The sequence below is a fragment of the Microtus ochrogaster genome, chromosome 19 (genome assembly GCF_000317375.1).
Source record: "Microtus ochrogaster isolate Prairie Vole_2 chromosome 19, MicOch1.0, whole genome shotgun sequence".
Classification (NCBI taxonomy): Eukaryota; Metazoa; Chordata; class Mammalia; order Rodentia; family Cricetidae; genus Microtus; species Microtus ochrogaster.
The window spans coordinates 4,865,441-4,884,321 of NC_022021.1; the positions used below are offsets into that span (position 1 = coordinate 4,865,441).

At 44.5% G+C, this 18,881-nt stretch overlaps 1 protein-coding gene across 2 annotated transcripts in view; it reads left to right on the forward strand.

Annotated features, from left to right (window-relative positions):
* The window catches only part of Iqgap2 (IQ motif containing GTPase activating protein 2), a 287,742-nt gene that overhangs the window by 261,160 nt on the left and 7,701 nt on the right, over window positions 1-18,881 (forward strand). For both annotated transcript variants that reach the window (XM_005356461.3, XM_013349678.2), the window contains 4 exons: window positions 3,782-3,884; window positions 5,366-5,507; window positions 15,422-15,509; window positions 18,632-18,844. In XM_005356461.3, coding sequence (XP_005356518.1) covers window positions 3,782-3,884; window positions 5,366-5,507; window positions 15,422-15,509; window positions 18,632-18,844 — 546 coding nt within the window. The remainder of the gene's footprint in view (window positions 1-3,781; window positions 3,885-5,365; window positions 5,508-15,421; window positions 15,510-18,631; window positions 18,845-18,881) is intronic.

Sequence of the window (18,881 nt, forward strand, 5' to 3'; positions counted from 1 at the left end):
GAACAAGAAAACATGCTGACCCACTTGACTCTTTTAGGACAGTTTATTCATCTCAAATATGATCACCTTGGTCACATGATTCTGGGGAGGAAGATTCAAATACAGAAGGAACATTCTCTTGAGAGTGAGGTTCTTTCTCAGGGGTGGCAGACAGAAAATGTCACTGTACTTGTTAAGATTGCTGGGCTTTAAAGAAAAATAGTCCTTTCCTGTGCTAATAAGAATTAAAAACAGAACGAAGTCCTGGGAACGGGGCTGGTGACTGACTCGAAGTTCCTTTGTGCTGGATTGGGAGCAGATGTAACGGGGCAAGGCGTCACGGCAGAGTCGTCCTGTCTGTGTGTGGAGGCGGCTGAGGCAGACACAACCCATCAACTGCCTGGCCTGCCAAACCCACAGCTGTTTGCTTGGTCCTGGCCCTCTGAGAGACAGAACTTCAGCATCAGCTTAAGACAGATTCTTTCGGAAGAAGAAGATGATTTACATTCTCTAATTGACAGTATGAAGGGTAGACACTGGCTACCTATAATAAATCCTCCTTTCCAGAGATAACAGCCAAATGAGCCTGTCTCCGAAGAGAATGAGAACATAAATCCACCTCCCTGTGGATTTTCTTCTCTAACTCCTACACACACACATACACACACCACTTCAAGATTCTGCCCTTCTGTCTTTATATCGTCTCTGTCCCTGTCTTTCTTGGAGTCCACTTACTTTTAAAAGAGCAACGCATATTGTTTTGCTTGAAAATTAAGTAATGTCTGTCTATCATGAGAAACTAGTCTGCCTTGTCATAAACAGACTTTAGAAGAAAATAGATACGATGGAGCTGGACCCAACTCCCTTGGTAGTACTTGCCAAGAACACTCGGAGCTCCAGTGTTGAATTAATGGAATGTGGCAATACGTGTACGAAACCTCAGTGCTTGGGAAAGCGGAAACAGGGGGATCAGACATTCCTGAGTTCAAAGCCAACCTGCACCCCATGAGACTCTCTCTTAAGAAACTAAATTCAATGAACATAGGTGGTATGCATTCATCCTTGCCTTGAAGCTCTGCATGTGAGGCTACTCTCCTACTCAAAATCCAGGTAGCTCCTGGTATGGCAAAAATATACGCCTCACAAAGCTGAGGCCAGACAGTTGCCGAGAGTTTAAGAACTCAAAGTACCAGCACTACGAAGCTAGCAGCTAGCCAGTGCTACAAAGCAAAATACTGTTTTTAAAAAGAAGAGGAGGAGGAAGAAGTAGAGGAGGAGGAGATGCCTACACAATTTACAAGTGCCTGGAAGCTGTTGAGAAAACTCAACATTAAATAACCCTTCAGGATGGGTGCATTGGTGCACATGGATCACCCACCGTGAGTTCAAAGCCAGCCTGGTCTATACAGTGAGCTCCAGGCCAACCAAGGCTACCTAGAGAAGCAACTGTCTCAAAAACTAAACAAGTTAACAACCCTTCATTAATCTTACAGATTAACCAAATGGAAGAAAATTCTTAACAGTGGCAATGGCAAAACAGGCTAAAGAGGCACGGTTGTATTTAAAATGAGTGGGTTTGATATTATGTGAATTCTATCTCAGTTATAAAAAGGACTGTCTTATGGTTATGATTCATCTTTTCACAAGCTAAAGACAAGTGACTATCGCCTGTCCCCAAGGTGCCAGTAGCCTAGAAACACTGTTTCAACTTAGTTAGAAATACAAAGAGAAACAGATGTTCCTATTGTCCTTGCTGGTTTCACCCTCCCACCCTCCTGCTGAGAGTCCTCAAGAGCCACAGCATTTCCTGTGAGACAGGAAGGACAGCCAGCCCTCGTCACTCAGTTTGAGGCTTTATGGTATCAGTATTTCTACAGTCCTTGCCTTGACAGATTCTTAATGTTTCCTGACCAACTAAAAAGGGATGGGGGAGGGTTTGCTGAGAGATAGTTCAGGGGTGTACCTGAGGTCAGTCCTCAGAATTCATGTTTTGGTTTAGGTTTTAAAGCAGAGTGTGGATGGCTGAAGAAGTGGCTCAGAGGTTAAGCACACTTGATGCTCTTACAGAGGACAGGAGCCTAGATCCTGGCACCCACGTGGTGGCTTCCAGCTGTCTGTAACTCCGGTTCCAGATTGCTGCAATGCTCTCTTCTGAATTCCTTGGGTACCAGGCATGCATGTGATGCATGTGCATACATTCAGGAAAAGCACCCATACACATAAAATAACAGATAATTTTAAAAAATTCTAGACATGATAGCACCGCCTTGTAGTTCCATTGCTGGATAGGAGAAGATTGGGAGACACCAGGGGCTCACTGTTAGCCAGCTTAGCTGCTTGGTGAATTCCGGGCCTGTGATAGACCCTGCCTCCAAAACAGAACAAAGTAAGTATGTCTAAAGAGTGACATCCAGTATCCTCTGGCCTCTGCACACATATGTGCACATATGCACATACACACACACACACACACGCACACACACACACAGGACAGCACTGTAATACTGCATGATGTATCTCTGAAGATAGATGTGCACATACTTTTCCAGCTGCTGCCAGTGGTTGGTAAGAAACTTCTGCCACACTTTATAAATCTTTTGCCCATTTGCTGTAATGTCTGTGGGAAACACAATGGTTAGGCATAAAAGGCAAGACTGCACTGAAAAAAATTTGGTGTGCCCCTTTCCCACTATAGGGGTTTATTTTTTTTCTTTCTTTCTTATATGGTTCTGTGTTGCCTAGGCTGTCCTCAAACCTTCTGATGACCTTGACTTTCTGATCCTTTCTGATCCTCCTGCCTCATCCGCAGCACTGGGATTACAGGCCTGAGTCACCACGCCCAGTTAATACAGTGCTTAGGATCAACCCTAGGGCTTCACGCCAGCCCTTGCTACAGTTTCTTAATGTGCCATTGGTATTTCCCCATGAGACAAAAGTTAAAGCTGTGTCTATGTCTACAACTTTAATAATTGTCAGAATTATGGTTACTATCTAGGCAGAGCTAGAGAGATGGCTCTGAACATAGAGAGGGCCTTAAGAACATACGCTGCTCTTTCTGGCTGTTCTAGCATGCCACACCCAGCAGTTCACAGCTGCCTGCAGTGCCAGCTCCCAGAGGTCAAATAGTTCTGCAGACACTATACTCACATGAACAAACCCACACAAATACACACAATTTAAGAAATCATTTTACATAATTACAACATTTTTTTCTCCCTTCCTTCCAACCTCCCCCAAAATATCCCTCCTCACTCTCTTTCAAATTCATGGTCTTTTTTTTTTCTCTGTTACTAAATGCATATATGTCATACATTTATATCCCTAGTGTAACCTACTCAGTCTGTATAATGTTACATGTATCTATGATTTCAGGGCTGGTCTTGGGTATTGGATAACCAATTGTTGTGTTCTTCCCTGGAGAAGACTATTTCTTCTGCTCTCAGCATTTCTTAGTTGCTTATAGTTTTTTGTTTAGGGTTCAGGTCTCATGGGCATTTCCCATCCACTTTGGCATGTTTAATGGTGTCGTCCTTGTTTGGCTCATGTTTGGGAAGTCAAGTTGGCGAGACTTCATGGGTGTAGCTTCTGGCATCACAAGGAGACAGAATCTCACAGCAAACTCCCTGACCTCTGGCTCATCCAACCAACAGTCCTACCCAGCCATGACGCCTAAAACCTTTTTTGAAAAAATTACTAAGCAGTATCAGATGAAAATATTGAGAAACTAAAGCTGGAGTCTGTGAGTCTAGTTGCCACGGGGTCTGACTTCTGCCTCTGTGTGTCTGTTGCTGTCTGTATATAGCTGCTGCTGGAACATCAGGATGCCATCGCGACTGAAAAGGGTGACCTGCTGAATGAGCTGTTAGAGTCGCTGGGGGAAGTGCCCACAGTGGAGTCCTTCCTGGGTGAGAACTTCGTCTAGTCCTTGCTGGTTCACTTAAAGAATAATACCCACCAGTGTATTTTAATCACATTTTCCCTTCCACTTTGATTCTACCCACCCAACTACCTCTTTACCCACCCAACTTTTTGTCTCGCTTTTAAAAAAGAAAAAGAAACACATAAGCCCTCCCCAACAGACACACAATAGAAATCAACATAAAGAAGCAAGAGACCAATAAGACCAAAAAAAAAAAAAAATGCTCAAACAAAGCAATACAAGACAGAAAGTCCAAAATCATACTATGAGTTCATTTTGTGTTGGCCAGCCGCTCTTGTACCCTCATGTGTGGTTAATATACCCAGTGCGACTCATTTCCCTGCAGTAGATGGGAACTAACAAACACAGAAACCCCCAACTGGACAGCATGCAGAAAGTGGGGGACTCTGGAGGACTCCGTTCTAAATGGGATGTCTCCATCACTCCCCTCCCCCTTGAGGCTCAGAGCTATGCAAAGAAGAAGCAGAAAGATTGTTTGAGCCAGAAGGGTTGGTTAACTCCAAGGAAACAGGGTTTCCCAAGCACAACAGGACTAATACAGATATGATCTCACAGAGGCTATGGCTGTACACACAGGGCCTGCAAGGGTTCAAGCTTAATGGGGTCCCCACTCTGGGGTGGGGGGCAGTGGGGAGACAAGGGCTCCAGCTGTAACCAAGAAACCATCTGCAGGTGATACACCGTGGTGAAGGAAAAATCCCTTTTCTCCTCTGTCTCTGCTCATACAGTAAGAACTCTCTAACTCAGGGCCAGACTGCTGCTCCCTGGGAAAGCACCTGCTTGCCATGTGCAAGGCCATAGACTCAGCCCCCACAACCCATCCTCCCCAAAATTCTGTTATTGCTTGCATCTTGGGTTACAAAACAATGTTACTGCTGAAGGTAAGTCCTAGAGACAATGAAAAGGACTTATCAATCTGTTTCACAGAGAAATTAAAGATAAGACGTGAACCCTCTGAATATGACAGAGTCCTTGCTGAAACCTAAAATGTTTTTATTCACCATTCTTTTTTTTTAATTTGTTCTTTTGTGAATATTTATGCCCCACATTAACGATTTGATCAAACGCTTTAAAATCCACTGCAGAGCCGGGCGGTGGTGGCGCACGCCTTTAATCCCAGCACTCGGGAGGCAGAGGCAGGCGGATCTCTGTGAGTTTGAGACCAGCCTGGTCTACAAGAGCTAGTTCCAGGACAGGCTCCAAAACCACAGAGAAACCCTGTCTCGAAAAACCAAAAAAAAAAAAAAAAAAAAAAAAAAAACAATAAAGTCCACTGCAGATGTCCTAGAATATGCAGGCTTTTTGTAGCCCATAAATTTCCCATCTAATTCCTGAGCCTATCCTGTATCCTAGGAACCCTTATCTTACAGTGTGTGGTAGTCACCACAGGAGAGAACTGGAAAAATAACATTTTGTTTTGTTTTCTTTTCTTTTGCTTCCTGACAGGGGAAGGAGCAGTTGACCCCAATGACCCTAACAAGGAAAACACACTAAATCAGCTCTCAAAGACTGAGATTTCCCTTTCCCTGACAAGCAAGTATGACATCAAAGATGGCGAAGCTGTGGATGGCAGAAGCCTCATGATAAAGTAAGTCTGATGCTAAGAGCTAACAGTTGATGGTTCCAGCAGCAGGACCCAAACTGTGCAGTCTCCAGTGGGGTTAAATCTCAGCAGGCCTTTCCTTTAGAAGTAGGTAGATATTAATGCATCGTGTACATCCATCAAACCAGAGGATAACGAACCTTCATCATTTAGGAGGGAACTAATTATTATAATAGGTGCAAAGCTGGCCTTGGTTTTTAGTTTTACATGTCATAATTAGATCCCTTGAAGGAATGAAGTGGTTTAGATGAGCACATGGTTCCAGGTGGTTGAAAAATTGGCAAGAGGACACTGCTAATCCAGTTTTATTTTTAGTATAAAGCGACGATGTAGAAAGGAACACACACGATATACCACTGCTGGATCTATTGCCTTTTCTTATTAGATTAGTCCTGGATATGGTCAGCAGCATTGACTGTTTTATACCCTGCTTCGCCTGAGTCCAGCTCCAGCAGGATTCAGGTCCCAAAAGGAGATGTGTAGGCAGCAAAAGGTTGGAGGAGACTGACTGGGTCTGTGGGTAAATCGAGATCGCTGCCCATTGATTGAGAAAAAAGCTATGGCTTTTATACTCTATAAATGCACAGAGGATTAAACGGGAGAAAGGGGGCATGTGAGCTGGGTGTAGCTTGAGATCGGGAATTGAGGATGTGTTAGCCTTAACAAATTAATAGGCACCAATCATATGTTAGTGGAAGGGCCACAAATTCTCTTGCCAGAGATAAGAATGTCTCCCTTTTTAGTGAGCAGGAACTTTCTTCAAGCCCTGGAGGGAATGGGGACTTTTGTCTAAATGCCTGACCTTGGAAGAAGGACTTTCTCAGGGGACCAAACACTCCATTATAGAATATTGCAGGGTCTTTTTTTGTATGGATTAGTTTATGCTAAAGCTTAAAGCAAGCAAAGACAAAGCTAGACAAATTAACAGTTTTCTGTACCCCAATAATAGGTTTCTCTGCCGATTCAATAAGCCAGATCGAGCCAAACTGAAAAAGTAAAAGAACAGGTTTATTTGAGCAAAGCAACTCCCAGACAAGTTCTCCAGTCCCAGAGATGGAGGCCAGAGAAGTCACACGCCCAAACTAAAGCAGGAAGCTTATATAGCCTGTAGGTGAGGAGTGATGACATGTTCACCACAAGCTGGGTTTGTGTGCAGGTATGGTCAAAGCTGAACCGCTGAGGCAGGGCCTTGGGCAGCTGGCCACTTCAGGGGAGAAGCTGAGGTAGCCACTAAGAAGGCAGAACTTTTGGGGGTCTTCCCTTTGTTCAGAGATTCTCTGAGTGGGTGGGCTTTGGAGAGACAGGACTGGTTCTGGATCCTGAAGAGGCTAGCTGGAGGTTTCAACTGAGCATAAATGTTACTGTGAACCTGAGTCAACCTTAGGAATTTATAAATCATGATTAGTAAATCTACCTGATTTATCAAGCATGTGTTACTTATCTGCATTTTCTAGCAGCTTGGTGTGAATTTGTGTGGGAGCAGGCGGAGTTATCACGCCACATGGTTCCAAGGTGGCAGGGATTTTGTGCCAAAGAATTATTTTGTTTAAAGAGGATGTTGTTGTGTACATTCTCATCCCTCACCACAGCCCACACAAAGTTTCCCAAAGGAAGAGACATATGGGAACTCCCATAACACATAGTGAGAATCATTAAAAATGAAAGTAAAAGGCTTCTGGAGAATTGGGGTCTGCAAAGTTGAAATGCTGGAATTTTGTCAAGCAACAGTGGCTGCCATGTGGTACACGCCACTACTATATATAAAATATGTATATATAAACTATATATTATGTATAATATTTTAATTGTTTGGGAATTTTATACATGATTTGAGTATATTCATCCTCCCTCACTCCATTCTTCCCACCCAATTTTGTGTCCTTTTTCTCCCTCCCTCCCATCAAGGCAATTTGTGCTCCCCAAATAATCTGGAATGTGTGGTCTTCCCCTGGAGCACAATAGACTTCTCGGGCTACATTTTTAGAGAAAGCTGACCCTCCCTCTCCCAGCAGCTAACAGTTGCTGACAGCTCCCAGCTAGGCGTGGCATTTTGTCCGGCTTGGGCTTACACAGGTCTCGTGCAAGCTCTGGCCGGCACTGTGCATTCATATGCACTGCCCTGTTCAGAAGACTCCATTCCCTGCATCTGGCCCTCACACTGCCTCCTCGTCCGCAATGATCACTGAACCTGTGGAGGTGGGGGTGCCATGTATATGTTTTCGCTTAGTGCTGAACATGCTGAAGTCTCTTATTCCCTGAACTTGGTCAGCTGTGGATCTCTGTGTTGAGCATCGCCTACTCCAACAAAAGCAACTCTGATAGAGATTGAAATATGCTTTAATCTATGGGTATAATGATGGGTCACTAGACTATAGGTTGGTTTAATACTATGTCCATTTGGCAGAATAATTGTAGTGGGGTCTTGCCTAGGGCCTAGGACCTATCTAGCCATAGGTTCTTGGCCCAATAATGTTGCCAAATATTGGCTCCATCTTGGGGAGTGGACCTTAAATCTCCTAACGTAGTTGGTGACTCCCACAATATTCATTTTATCATTTCACCACTGAGCATGTCTCACCAGGCCAGACGTTAGCAGAACTCACAGGGTTCATGGCAGAATAACATTGACGCTCATTGCGGGATTAGTGTGTTGACACCTTAACACTGTGAAATCCAGGAGTAACGGAGCTTCTAGGTCCACACCAGCTTGGTCTCCCTGTGTTGTATGACTCATGTTTGATATTTTCATGTCATAGGTGGGTCCTCCAGCAATAGGGTCTGTCTTCTTGCCCTCAAAGACTTCAAGGAAACATTCCCATTTAAAACAATAAGTACTGTATTACTCATGCTTGTGCCCCATAAGTCTCTTCCAGGTAGAGCAGGAAAGAGATTCTCCATCAAACACCATGAATGAAAGCGGCATACGTCAGAAGCACATGCTCTCCAAACAACACAGTACTCAGGACCTTAGCTAAACCAAAGAATGCATATTAGCACATAGAATGGTGGTAGGATGAGACAGGGACTAAAGGGTAGACAGGGGGCACACAGGAACAAGCATGCATTAATATGACTTTACCCACTCATATTTTGAGTTCTGTATCCCAAGTGACAATGTCTGGATTTGAGACAGAAGTCCCAGCACTAATGTGCTTCAGAAAGTACCCCTTTCTTGATTTTCCTTGGATATTCAACCATTCCCGTAAACCAAAGCTTCCTACATAGTCTGTGTTGGGATCTGTGTTGGCTTGATGCTGTGGGTTTATTTTATTGTCAGATCATGGAAGGTACCATTTACTTGAGAACCCCATGGGTTGGCTTGAGGCTGGGCCCAGCAGTAAAGAGCCAGCACCACTTCTGCCTTCTGGAGCTTGATGTCTTTAGGCTGGCAGTAGAGAGCACAGTGCAGCCCCAGGGCGTAGGCTCAGCTGCAAGGCAAAGCCAGTTGCAGCCTTGTACAATTGATGATCAAGTCGTGCTGAACTTTCTGTAAGCCCCGGACAGGGTGGGGAGAAGAAATATGCACCCTGACTTCCTCTGTACCGTGGCCAAGTATCCAGATAACTGGAAATGCATGCAAATGGTGTGGCTTGGCCATGCAAATGAAATTAGATCAAGCCTCCCACGAGCTCGTAAGCTTTGTCCTTAGAAGTAATAGGAAGAAATCTCCTGGTAATTGGTTCTGTCTGTTGTTTGAAAGCCGCCCTCTTGGTGCTGCCTACTCTAACGTCCACACTGATGGATAGGAATCACAGTTCGGGTCAGCTAAAGCATGAAATCATCTGAACAGTGGATGCGTGTTCACCTACTGGAGGCAGGAATCACCACAGTTCAGCACATTCTTGGAATTCACATTTTACAAACAAAAACCATAAAAGTCAGGCATGTTTGGGAAGGGATGAGTCTTGGTCTGGGAAGTGCTCCTACCTTGCCCACCCTGGTCCTCTGCTGCAAACTTCAGCTTCCCAGTGCATGCTGCCAGCTCACAAGCTCTCCTTTCGTGGCCATGTTGTGGGGAACTGGCCAGTGGTTTTGAGATACCTGCAGCATATAATCGATTACTCCAACCATTTAAAAGTGCACAGTTCAGTGACAGTTTAGGATATCCACAATCTAATACAACTATCGACACTATTGAGTACCTGAATATTTTTATCTTGCTCAAGTCAGGCCCTTTGCCCTTGCTCTCTAGACTTTACCTAGTACTGTCTGTTTCTATGAACTTACCTGTTGTAGACATTTTGTACAAATGGGATCATATAACATGTGGTCTTCTGCACCTGATTTCCTTTACCCAAGTAATGCTTTAAGGTGCCCTGTTAGGGCTTGGATCAGTATTTTATTCCTTTTCATGACTGGACAGTACTTCCCATGTGGAATTACATTTGTTAACTGGCTTATCTGTTAATAAGGATTTGGGTTGTTTGCACCTTATAGATGTTGTAACTAAGTGCTCTTATATATGCATCCAGGTACAAGTTTTTGTTTAAACACCTCTTTTCACTTCTTTTGGTTATATACCTGGGCATGAAATTGCTCTGTGTGGGTTTTGGTGGCCCACCAGACTGTTTCCCTCCGTGGCAGCACCATTTCACATTCCCCCCGACAAACTACAAGGGTCCCAACTTTTCTCCACCTTCTCAACACCCCTTTTCTTCTCTTGTCGTTAGTCATCTCGGAGGGTGTGGAGTATCTCACTGTGGCTTTGATTTGTAATTCCACACTCATTCATGATGCTGAGCCCCTTTCCACGTGCTTATGGAGCATCCACCACCTTTGCAGACTGTCCATCCTAGCATCCATGTGGGCCCCAGGTTCCCAGTACCAAAAACAAAAATCCTTTACCTAGTTTTAAATGAATTTACTGTTATTCCTGGGTTGAAAGTGTTCCTTATATAGTCATATTAATAGATCTGTGATTTGCAAAAGTTTTGCCTCTTATATGTATATAGAATTTTGTAGAGGAAAGGATATTGGGGCTGAAGAGATGGCTCAGCGGTTAAGAGCCTTGTTGCTCTGGCAGAGGAATTGGGTTTGATTCATAGCACCCACATGGCAGCTCACAACCATCTGTAAAACTCTAGTGCCAGGTGATGTGATGCCCTCTTCAAAACTCCAAAGGCACCAGGCCTGCGTGTGTTGCACAGACTACATGAAGGCTAACCCTTGTACACACCACATGATCAAGTAACTAAGATAGAAAAGGACATTAATAAGAAAGAAAACCAGAGAAGAGAAGGATGGAGAGAGGGAGAGAGGGAGAACAGAACATGCGTGCATGTGTGCATGCACGCATGCTTGTGTGGGTATGTGTTTATATACTACAGTACTCTTAGGAACCTCATGAGGTTGAAGGCTACCATCAGAATTTAACATGAGAACGGTAAGGGCAAAGCAGACATAAGCAGATGTAAACTTTTCCCTGGGCAGCTCGCCAGTTACTGGAATAGAGATTTAAATCTCAGATAAGTTTAAGTCCTCCAGAGCCTGTGCTCTTAATCACAGTTTTACAATCCCTAAGGGCACAAGGCCTTTGTAGCCCTAGAAGAAAGAGAATGAAAATTGCTGCAGGGCAATGACACCATCACTTCTCTCTGAGCCAAAGGGGAGTGACAGATGGGTGTGAGGTACACAGATGTACACACTACCATAGGAAGAGACATGAATTCCCTGGCCTTTCTGCTTGGGCTGCCATCATTCCCCCAGTCCTACCAATCACGGTGTGTTAAACTAGAAAGCCTGTTTTGGAAGAACCTTAGATGACAACGGATACTGCTTCGAAGTGTCACTTATTAGTCATAGACTCAGCAAGGTGTTCCATTGGCATCATCACAGAAAATGGCAGGGAGGCTGGGACCATACTATGAGATCGTGCATTCAACAGCCTATAAATTATAAAAACTATACAGCTGTAAATCTCTCTCATAACTTATGAGTCATCTTGAAAAATGTGACCTGATGGCTTTGTTCAGCTTGATTTTTCACAGAACTGTGTGTTTAACATGAGCCAGTATTTGTGGTTTTCAGTCACAGTTAGCTGCTCTGGGGGCTCACACTGTCATCTCTCAAGAATTTTTCTCCTTCCGCATGATTCCGCTTAAATAGCCATGTATCCTACTGGACCTGTTCCCTCTTACCATCTAGGAGTGCTCGATGGTGGAGGTGATGTTTCGTTGGGGGCTGTGGACCCCAGACCCTGAGTTTCCTGTAAACAACTTGTTTGCAGCTGCTCTGAGCATGAGACAGGGGAAGTGGGTTCTGGTGGCTGCAGCTGAAAGATCCTGAGAGCTGGGGCGTGGCCAGAGCACTATATAAGATGCCCCTGAACACAATAAAGGGGCATTCTTGGCATTCTTGTATCAAGGATGACCTATGTCCCCGTGTCTCTGCCTGTCTGGTCTTAAGTCTCCAGCCTAGTTCCCGGCTTGCATACCGTCCCATAGTGCAGGCTGACAGTGTTTGAGGTCTGCTGCTAAGAATATGTACTGCTATTGCTGCATCTTTAAACACCACCACGCATTTCTGGGCACTGATGTCTTGTCAGCCTTGGACACTCTATAAAGCAGAAAACAGAGCCATGGGCGGAATGGCCAAGCCAAGGAGCCTCGGCAGTTTACAAGTGCGCTGATTCTTGTTTACAGCGGACTTCTGCTGAGTGCATTTCCTTATTCTTCAGCAATTCTTTCCCAGAGTTAGGCCTCTTCATGTTCGGGTGAGCCTGTCTGACCAATGGTTGAACACTGTAGAGGCTGATACCCTATTGGGTATCAGCTCGACACAGCTAAAAGGTATTGCTTACACTCGGTGGCGAGGGAGCATCTAGAAGGTCCTTGGCAATGACTGTGAACCAACATGTGAGCTCTCTGTGGTTGCTACTCTGCAAAGGCTTGGAGACCTTGGGGGCTTTTCCTGGAAAGGTGCTAGAAAAAGAGGGGAGGGTGGCTTGGCTGTGGCTCAGTGGTAGAGAATGTGCTTAGTGTGCTTAGGCTTCATCCATAGCATAAACCAGGAGTCAGGAAAGTAGGACACAGAGCAGGTCATTCCCACAGGATGAGGAGACAGTGGAAGATGCAGAATGGCAGCTCACCTTGTCCTCTCAATGCTAGACCGGAGTGTGAACTTTGTCCACCCAGTAAGCCTAGCAGTTCCTTGTTGCTGCATTTGTGTTCCAGACAGCGGGCCGTCGTCCAGAGCCCTCTGTGTGCTGAGGCCCCATGACTAACTAGGTCTTCAGACTACCAGCTTCCGGTTGAAGAATGGAATGTTTGACTATTGTACTTTCTCAAAAGAAAAAAAAGTTGTTTTTAATATGATCCACACATGGAACCTTAGATTTTCTAAAAGCCACATTCTAAAAAGAATCAGCAAAGTTACCGCTTGTCTTTCACTTTTCCAGTGAGAGGCTTATCGTCTAATTTTTAAAATGACACAAAGACCCCTCCTCTTTATAAAATGTGGTGTACCATGGCAGTACACAAATGGCATATGCGGTGGTCAGAGCAGGGTGACTGGCAGGGCTGTTGCCACATTCACAGATGAGTGTTTCTGTTGGGAGCTGACATCATCTGGTAACGTGTCCCATTTAACTCAGTGTACCAGAAACATTGTCGTTCCTGGAAGCAGTGAACGGAAAAGACTGTTTAGGAGGCATCGTGCACTCTTGACCTCTGCTAAATCTCTTAAGCCAGAGTGCATTGTGAGTCCGAACTCACATCCATCCCACCTGGTCCAGCCAGGTCGCAGGCGCTCCTTGGGACTTGATGGCCAGCGGCTGTCAACTCCAGCAGCATAGCTTGCTCGCCGTCTGGTAGAGCCCAGCACAAAGAGCTTTTACATTATGTCTTTCTGTGGAATTGTTTCCATTTTTAAAATGAAAAGCAAAGGATTATGTAATTTGTACTGGTCCATTCAGCTCCTGAGGAACAGGAACTGAGGGGTGGGGGAGCTGAGACTTTAGGGGTTGGGTCTCGGTGGCCTTCGAACTGCCTGCCCAGAGTGCCCTTAGCTCTTGGGCATTTATTAGGGAGGGATACTTGAGATCCCTGTCCTGGAAGCAGGTGCTGAGTTGACTGTGAAGGTAGGAGAATTTTAGCAATGAATTCCACAGCCATGACATCATCTAGAATTTCAAGGGGGAAAAAATGGGTTATTGGGCAATTTGTCCTTCAACAACTCATGAGAAATAAACAATTTTCTGTTGATGGGGGCGGGTATGAATGATGTCACTTATTTGGTAATTGGCTGAATATAGTTTTTAGAATGTTATTTCAAATAAGAGTCACTCCCTTTTGCCATTGTTTAAGTCATCTAAAGCTTTTATTTTCAACTCGGTATTTCTGCCTAAAGGCCGAGCATGACGGGACATGCCTGCACTCCAGACACTTGGGACCTCACGTTTGGAGCCAGCCTGGGCTATATACTAAATCTCTCTCGGGAAGCATAATCTTCTTCCTGTCTAATTCGTTCCTAATGGCGATTGGAAGAAGCTGGTGTGTGTGGGGGAAGGGACACACGGCTTTCTGAGCCTTGGCCACCTCAGGAACAGTACCACCTCCCACGGGGCTATAATTAGCTGTGTACCCTTTAATTCCCTGGAGTCTTTAGCTGTGCGTTCTCAGACAGCCTGAAAATCTCCAGCAGCCAAGGGTCATGGGGCTGGAGGATATCGCTCTCCAGAGACCAGGCAGAAGGAAGAAAAGGAAGCTGCCTGTCTTATGCACGTTCTCTGTCTTGTGCAGACTTGAGATAAATGGGACATGAGAAAAAAACATGTTTGCAAATGACTTCCTTACCCCATTTCTAATGTCTCACACGAGGTTAACATGGCCTCATTCGGGAGCAGTCGTCCTTATGCTTCACAGTGTGACTTCTTTTCATTTCCAGTTTTGTGTTAAGAGACCATTTCCTGCTGTGGCTAAGGACGACATTCATTCTCTGACAGAGCTGAAATTCAGTAGGGGAGCAGGGCTGCAATAACAGTGAAGTTGCAGCTCTGACCCATGTGTAGTTCAAGGCAACATCTGTTGATGCTTCTGTCTTTCGAAAGACCCCCTTTCAAATAACAGACTTCCTGCCCTCTGTACCGGTGATCGAATGGGAACGCTTGCCTTTTATGGTTTTGGTGGTGGTGGTGCCGTGTGGTGTCGATAGTATGGGGGTCGAATTTAGGGCCTCACACACGTTCTATAGAGAGGCGCCCCTACCTCCCCCTCGGTGTAATTACATAACCTGATCCCTAATTAAAAGGGCAGTCAGTTGCTAAAGAGCACCTATGGCAGAAAGTAGGTTCAGCACTTGCAGGGGGCTTTCCACCCCTCGCTGTGCTCTCCTGTCCTCAGCTCTGTGCGCACACAGACAAGGCCCTATCTGCTCGTCTCTTGTGTACGTGATCTCCCAGGCTCTTTGCTAGGCTCCCCAGAAGCCCAGAGCTTCCAGTTCCACAGGGCTCTTCTGCCTCTATTGGCCTTCTTGCTGTCTTATGTCTTTCTCGATACAGAAAAAGCAGCAATTTAGTTCTGTGTTCACAGGCTCAGAAGTCAAGGCTGGGCTGGGCTCGGGGGGGAGGGGGGGAGGGGGTCTTCCTATATCCTTACAGCCGCAGCTCTTGTCTCTGCCACACTTCAAATGGTAATCTGCCTTAATTGAAAATAAACCCTATTTCCATAAGGAATCTGGTGTCATACTTGTGTATGTTTCTGAGAAACTACTCTTACAGCATTTAACATATAAAGCCCAGACTTTGCTTGTTGTGCCTTTGCAGGCTTTTAGGAGCTTTAGGCAAGAACGCTTACTTTAGGGCGTCTTCATTGAAAGTGCATTATGTATTCACATAGGCGAAGCAGATTTTTGTGCACTAAGACTGATGCCTGAAGATCTGTCTCATTTTTCTCATTTTTAAGGACCAAAAAGCTGATCATCGACGTGATCCGGAACCAGCCAGGGAGCACACTGATTGAAATCTTAGAGACCCCAGCAACGGAGCAGCAGGTACATGTCTTTACATGTACAATAACACATGCATGCAATAAATGTTGGTGTTCTTCATCTCCACGCCAATATTCACTGTTACACAGTGATGGAGTAATAGGAGTGGCAGGGCTGTGTCCCGCCACCCAGCCGCCTGTACGGCTAGCTTTATACCCGAAATAATTACACGGACACTGTATTCTTTTAAGCACTGCTTGGCCCATTTCTATCTAGCCTCTTCTAGGCTAATTCTCACATATTAATTTAGCCCATTTCTAATCATCTGTGTTGCACCCCAAGGTGCGCTTACCGGGAGCTTCTAGCCTATGTCCATCCTGGGTCGGAGCTTCATCGCATATGCCTCAGAGAGCAGAGCTATCCCCGCATCCACCCAGGAGCCGGGAGCATGGCGTCTCTGCTCCAGACAGCAGAGCTGTGGAGTCTGAGCTCACTTCCTCTTCCTCCCAGCATTCTGTTCTGTTTACTCCACCCACCTATGTTCTAAGCTATGAGCCCAAGCAGTTTGTTTATTACTTAACCAATGAAATCAACAGATTGATATATGACACTCCCACATCACAGTGATTTTTCACAAATTTTACACAATTACACTGGTACACAAGTCCCTTAGTGTAGCCAACTGAGTTCATCCATATCTGAAACCCGCAAGGAACGCCAGTGGGAGAGAGTGGAAGACGCTTTTATTTTTTTCTATAGCAGGAATAGAATTCTGCACCTTCAGAGCCTCTGGGTAAGAACCATAAGCTTTGTCATTCAGCTTATAGATAACAAATCCTTATTATCTGCTTGCTAACTTAGAAGAGAGATGTCTGTTGTTGGATTTTCTTTTACTCTAGCCCCACACTGGAATGCCAAAATGTAGATGTTTGTTTTAATCTTTTTACTCTTTGAGGGGCCCTCCACCCAGCTCCCAAATTCTAGAAATGCCAGGCCTTAGCTTGGCTTGTTTCTGGCCAGCTTTCTTAAATTAACCCATCTACTTTTTGCCTCTGGGCTTTTACCTTTCTCTTACTTCTGTAAATCTTTCATTCTTACTCTGTGGGTGGCTGGGTGGCCCCTGGCCCCTGGCCTCCTGTCCTTATTCTCTTGCTTCTTCTCTCCCCCCAGATTTCTCCTATTTATTCTCTCTGCCTGGCAGCCCCACTTGTCCTTTCTCCTGCCTCGCTATTGGATGTTCAGCTTTTTATTAGACCAATCAGGTGTTTTAGACAGGCAAAGAATCACAGCTTCACAGAGTTAAACAAATGCAACATAAAAAATGCAACACATCTTTGCATCATTAAAGCACATGTTCTACAGCATAAATAAATGTAACACATCTTAATATAATATTCAACAATAGATGTGCATCCAAAATGAATGTCTAAGACCATGGTGTCCAAGGGTCTTTGCATTGCCATACATAACTTGAGCTTCATGACAGTCTGAGATTAAAAATTATATTAATATCTTTTAAGATGCATCACATTAAGCTGAGTTTAGTGTCACACGCCTTTAATCCCTGTACTTGGGAGGCAGAGGCAGGCAGATCTCTGTGAGTTTGAAACCAGTCTGCTCTTCATAGTGAGTTCTAGGACAATCAGAGCAGTATAGTAAGACCCTGTCTCAAAACAAAGAAAAAAGGTGCATCATTAAAATTGGGCATGAAGATACACGCCTATAATCCCAGCACTTGGCAGGAAGTTCAGAGAGCTCAAGGTCATCCTGGACTGTTTAAACAACAAGGGGAAACAGTAATAATTGTTCAGTTCATTCTGAAATAAATGAATTAATCCCAGATGTTATTTTATTGCCAATAATTGCCGCTCCCTGACCAAGTTAATAGAATTATCTAATTACTTCTTAATGGAAGTGCTTATCATTTTCCTGTTCCTCTTAATGTAATGAGTTGCCAAGAAATCATTCTATCTCCAGATTTAATTTTGAAAAATTAAAACTTCAAGCCATCTCATATAAGAAAATATGTGATTTTTTAAAAGCAATCTGGATGTAAAAAATACTGATTTAAGATAAAAGATTTATAGCTCCAATTGTTTCAGTTTTTCCTAAAGTATGTAAATTGATAAGAGAGAATATTTAACTCTATCTCTATTCTTCCTAGCTTGGGACTGTGAACACTTAGAACTCTAGGCCTTCGTTGTCTTACCTGTAAAGTAGAAATAATTTTGTAAAGATGTATTTATCTTATGTATATATGAACGCTCTGTCTGTATGTATGCTTTTACACCAGAAGAGGGCATTAGACTCCAGTATTAGATGGTTGTGAGCCACCATGTGGGTTGCTGGGAATTGAACTCAGGACCTCTGGAGAACAGCCAGTGCTCTAAGCCACTGAGCCATCTCTCCAGCCCCTAGAAATAATTCCTAATTCACAGGGAAGACTAAACAAGAGGAGAGAACATGCTAACTGGATGCAGTAGTGGCTGACACGGATTAAGTATATTGGTTGCCAGTTATTTGCTGCCGACCCAGTAAGCCATTTCTGTGAGCTGTGCCCTATGCCTACATTACTCTAATAACAGCTTGTGCCATAGAATGGACTGTGACGTCACTTGTCTTGTGCAATAAAACAGAAGGCCATCCGTCTCCTTGTATTACATCTGTCTTGGACAGACTGCTTAGCATTCATTTGTGTGTACATCATGGATTGAGGCACTGTCATCCGCGGGAATATCTTCACCCTGTGGTTCAAAGGAACCCTGACTGCATCAGTAATTCTGGGATCAGAATGAAACTCTCTGGCTGCCTCGCTGTTAAATGGCCTATGAATCTCTGTCAGCGTGGCTGGTTTATGAGGCTTTAGTGGGCTCTCAGAGCCATGTGTTAATTCAAAATCTACTTTTAATTTTCTCAACTGGGCTACCTTTAAATTGAGACCCTTTATCCAAGGAATTACAAAGTAATAGTTATAATTACAAAGTAATGGTTTGTCACCTTGGCAAGAAAGTGGCACCTTTGGATTAGGTCCATTATCCCTACTGGGTGTTTTGTTTAAGTGGAAGCTATTTTCCTTCCAGGGTTTACTTCAAAACCCATAAAGAGCACATTCAATGCTCCTCTTTAGACTTCAGCTTGTGACAGAGTGGTTCGAGGAAAAGTGACTTCTGCTATTTTCTTTTTAGGAACTGGAGCACGCCAAAGACATGGAGAGCCGTGCCATTGTAGACTCGAGGACTCCAGAAGAAGGGAAACAGAGCCAAGCAATGATGGAAGATGCGTGCCTGCCTCTTGAGCAAAAGAAGAGGAAGATCCAGAGGAATCTTCGGACGCTGGAGCAGACCGGACACGTGTCATCCAAAAATAAATACCAAGACATTCTCAACGAGATTGCCAAGGTGTCTGGAGATAGTATTCTTCCTTTGTCACATAGAC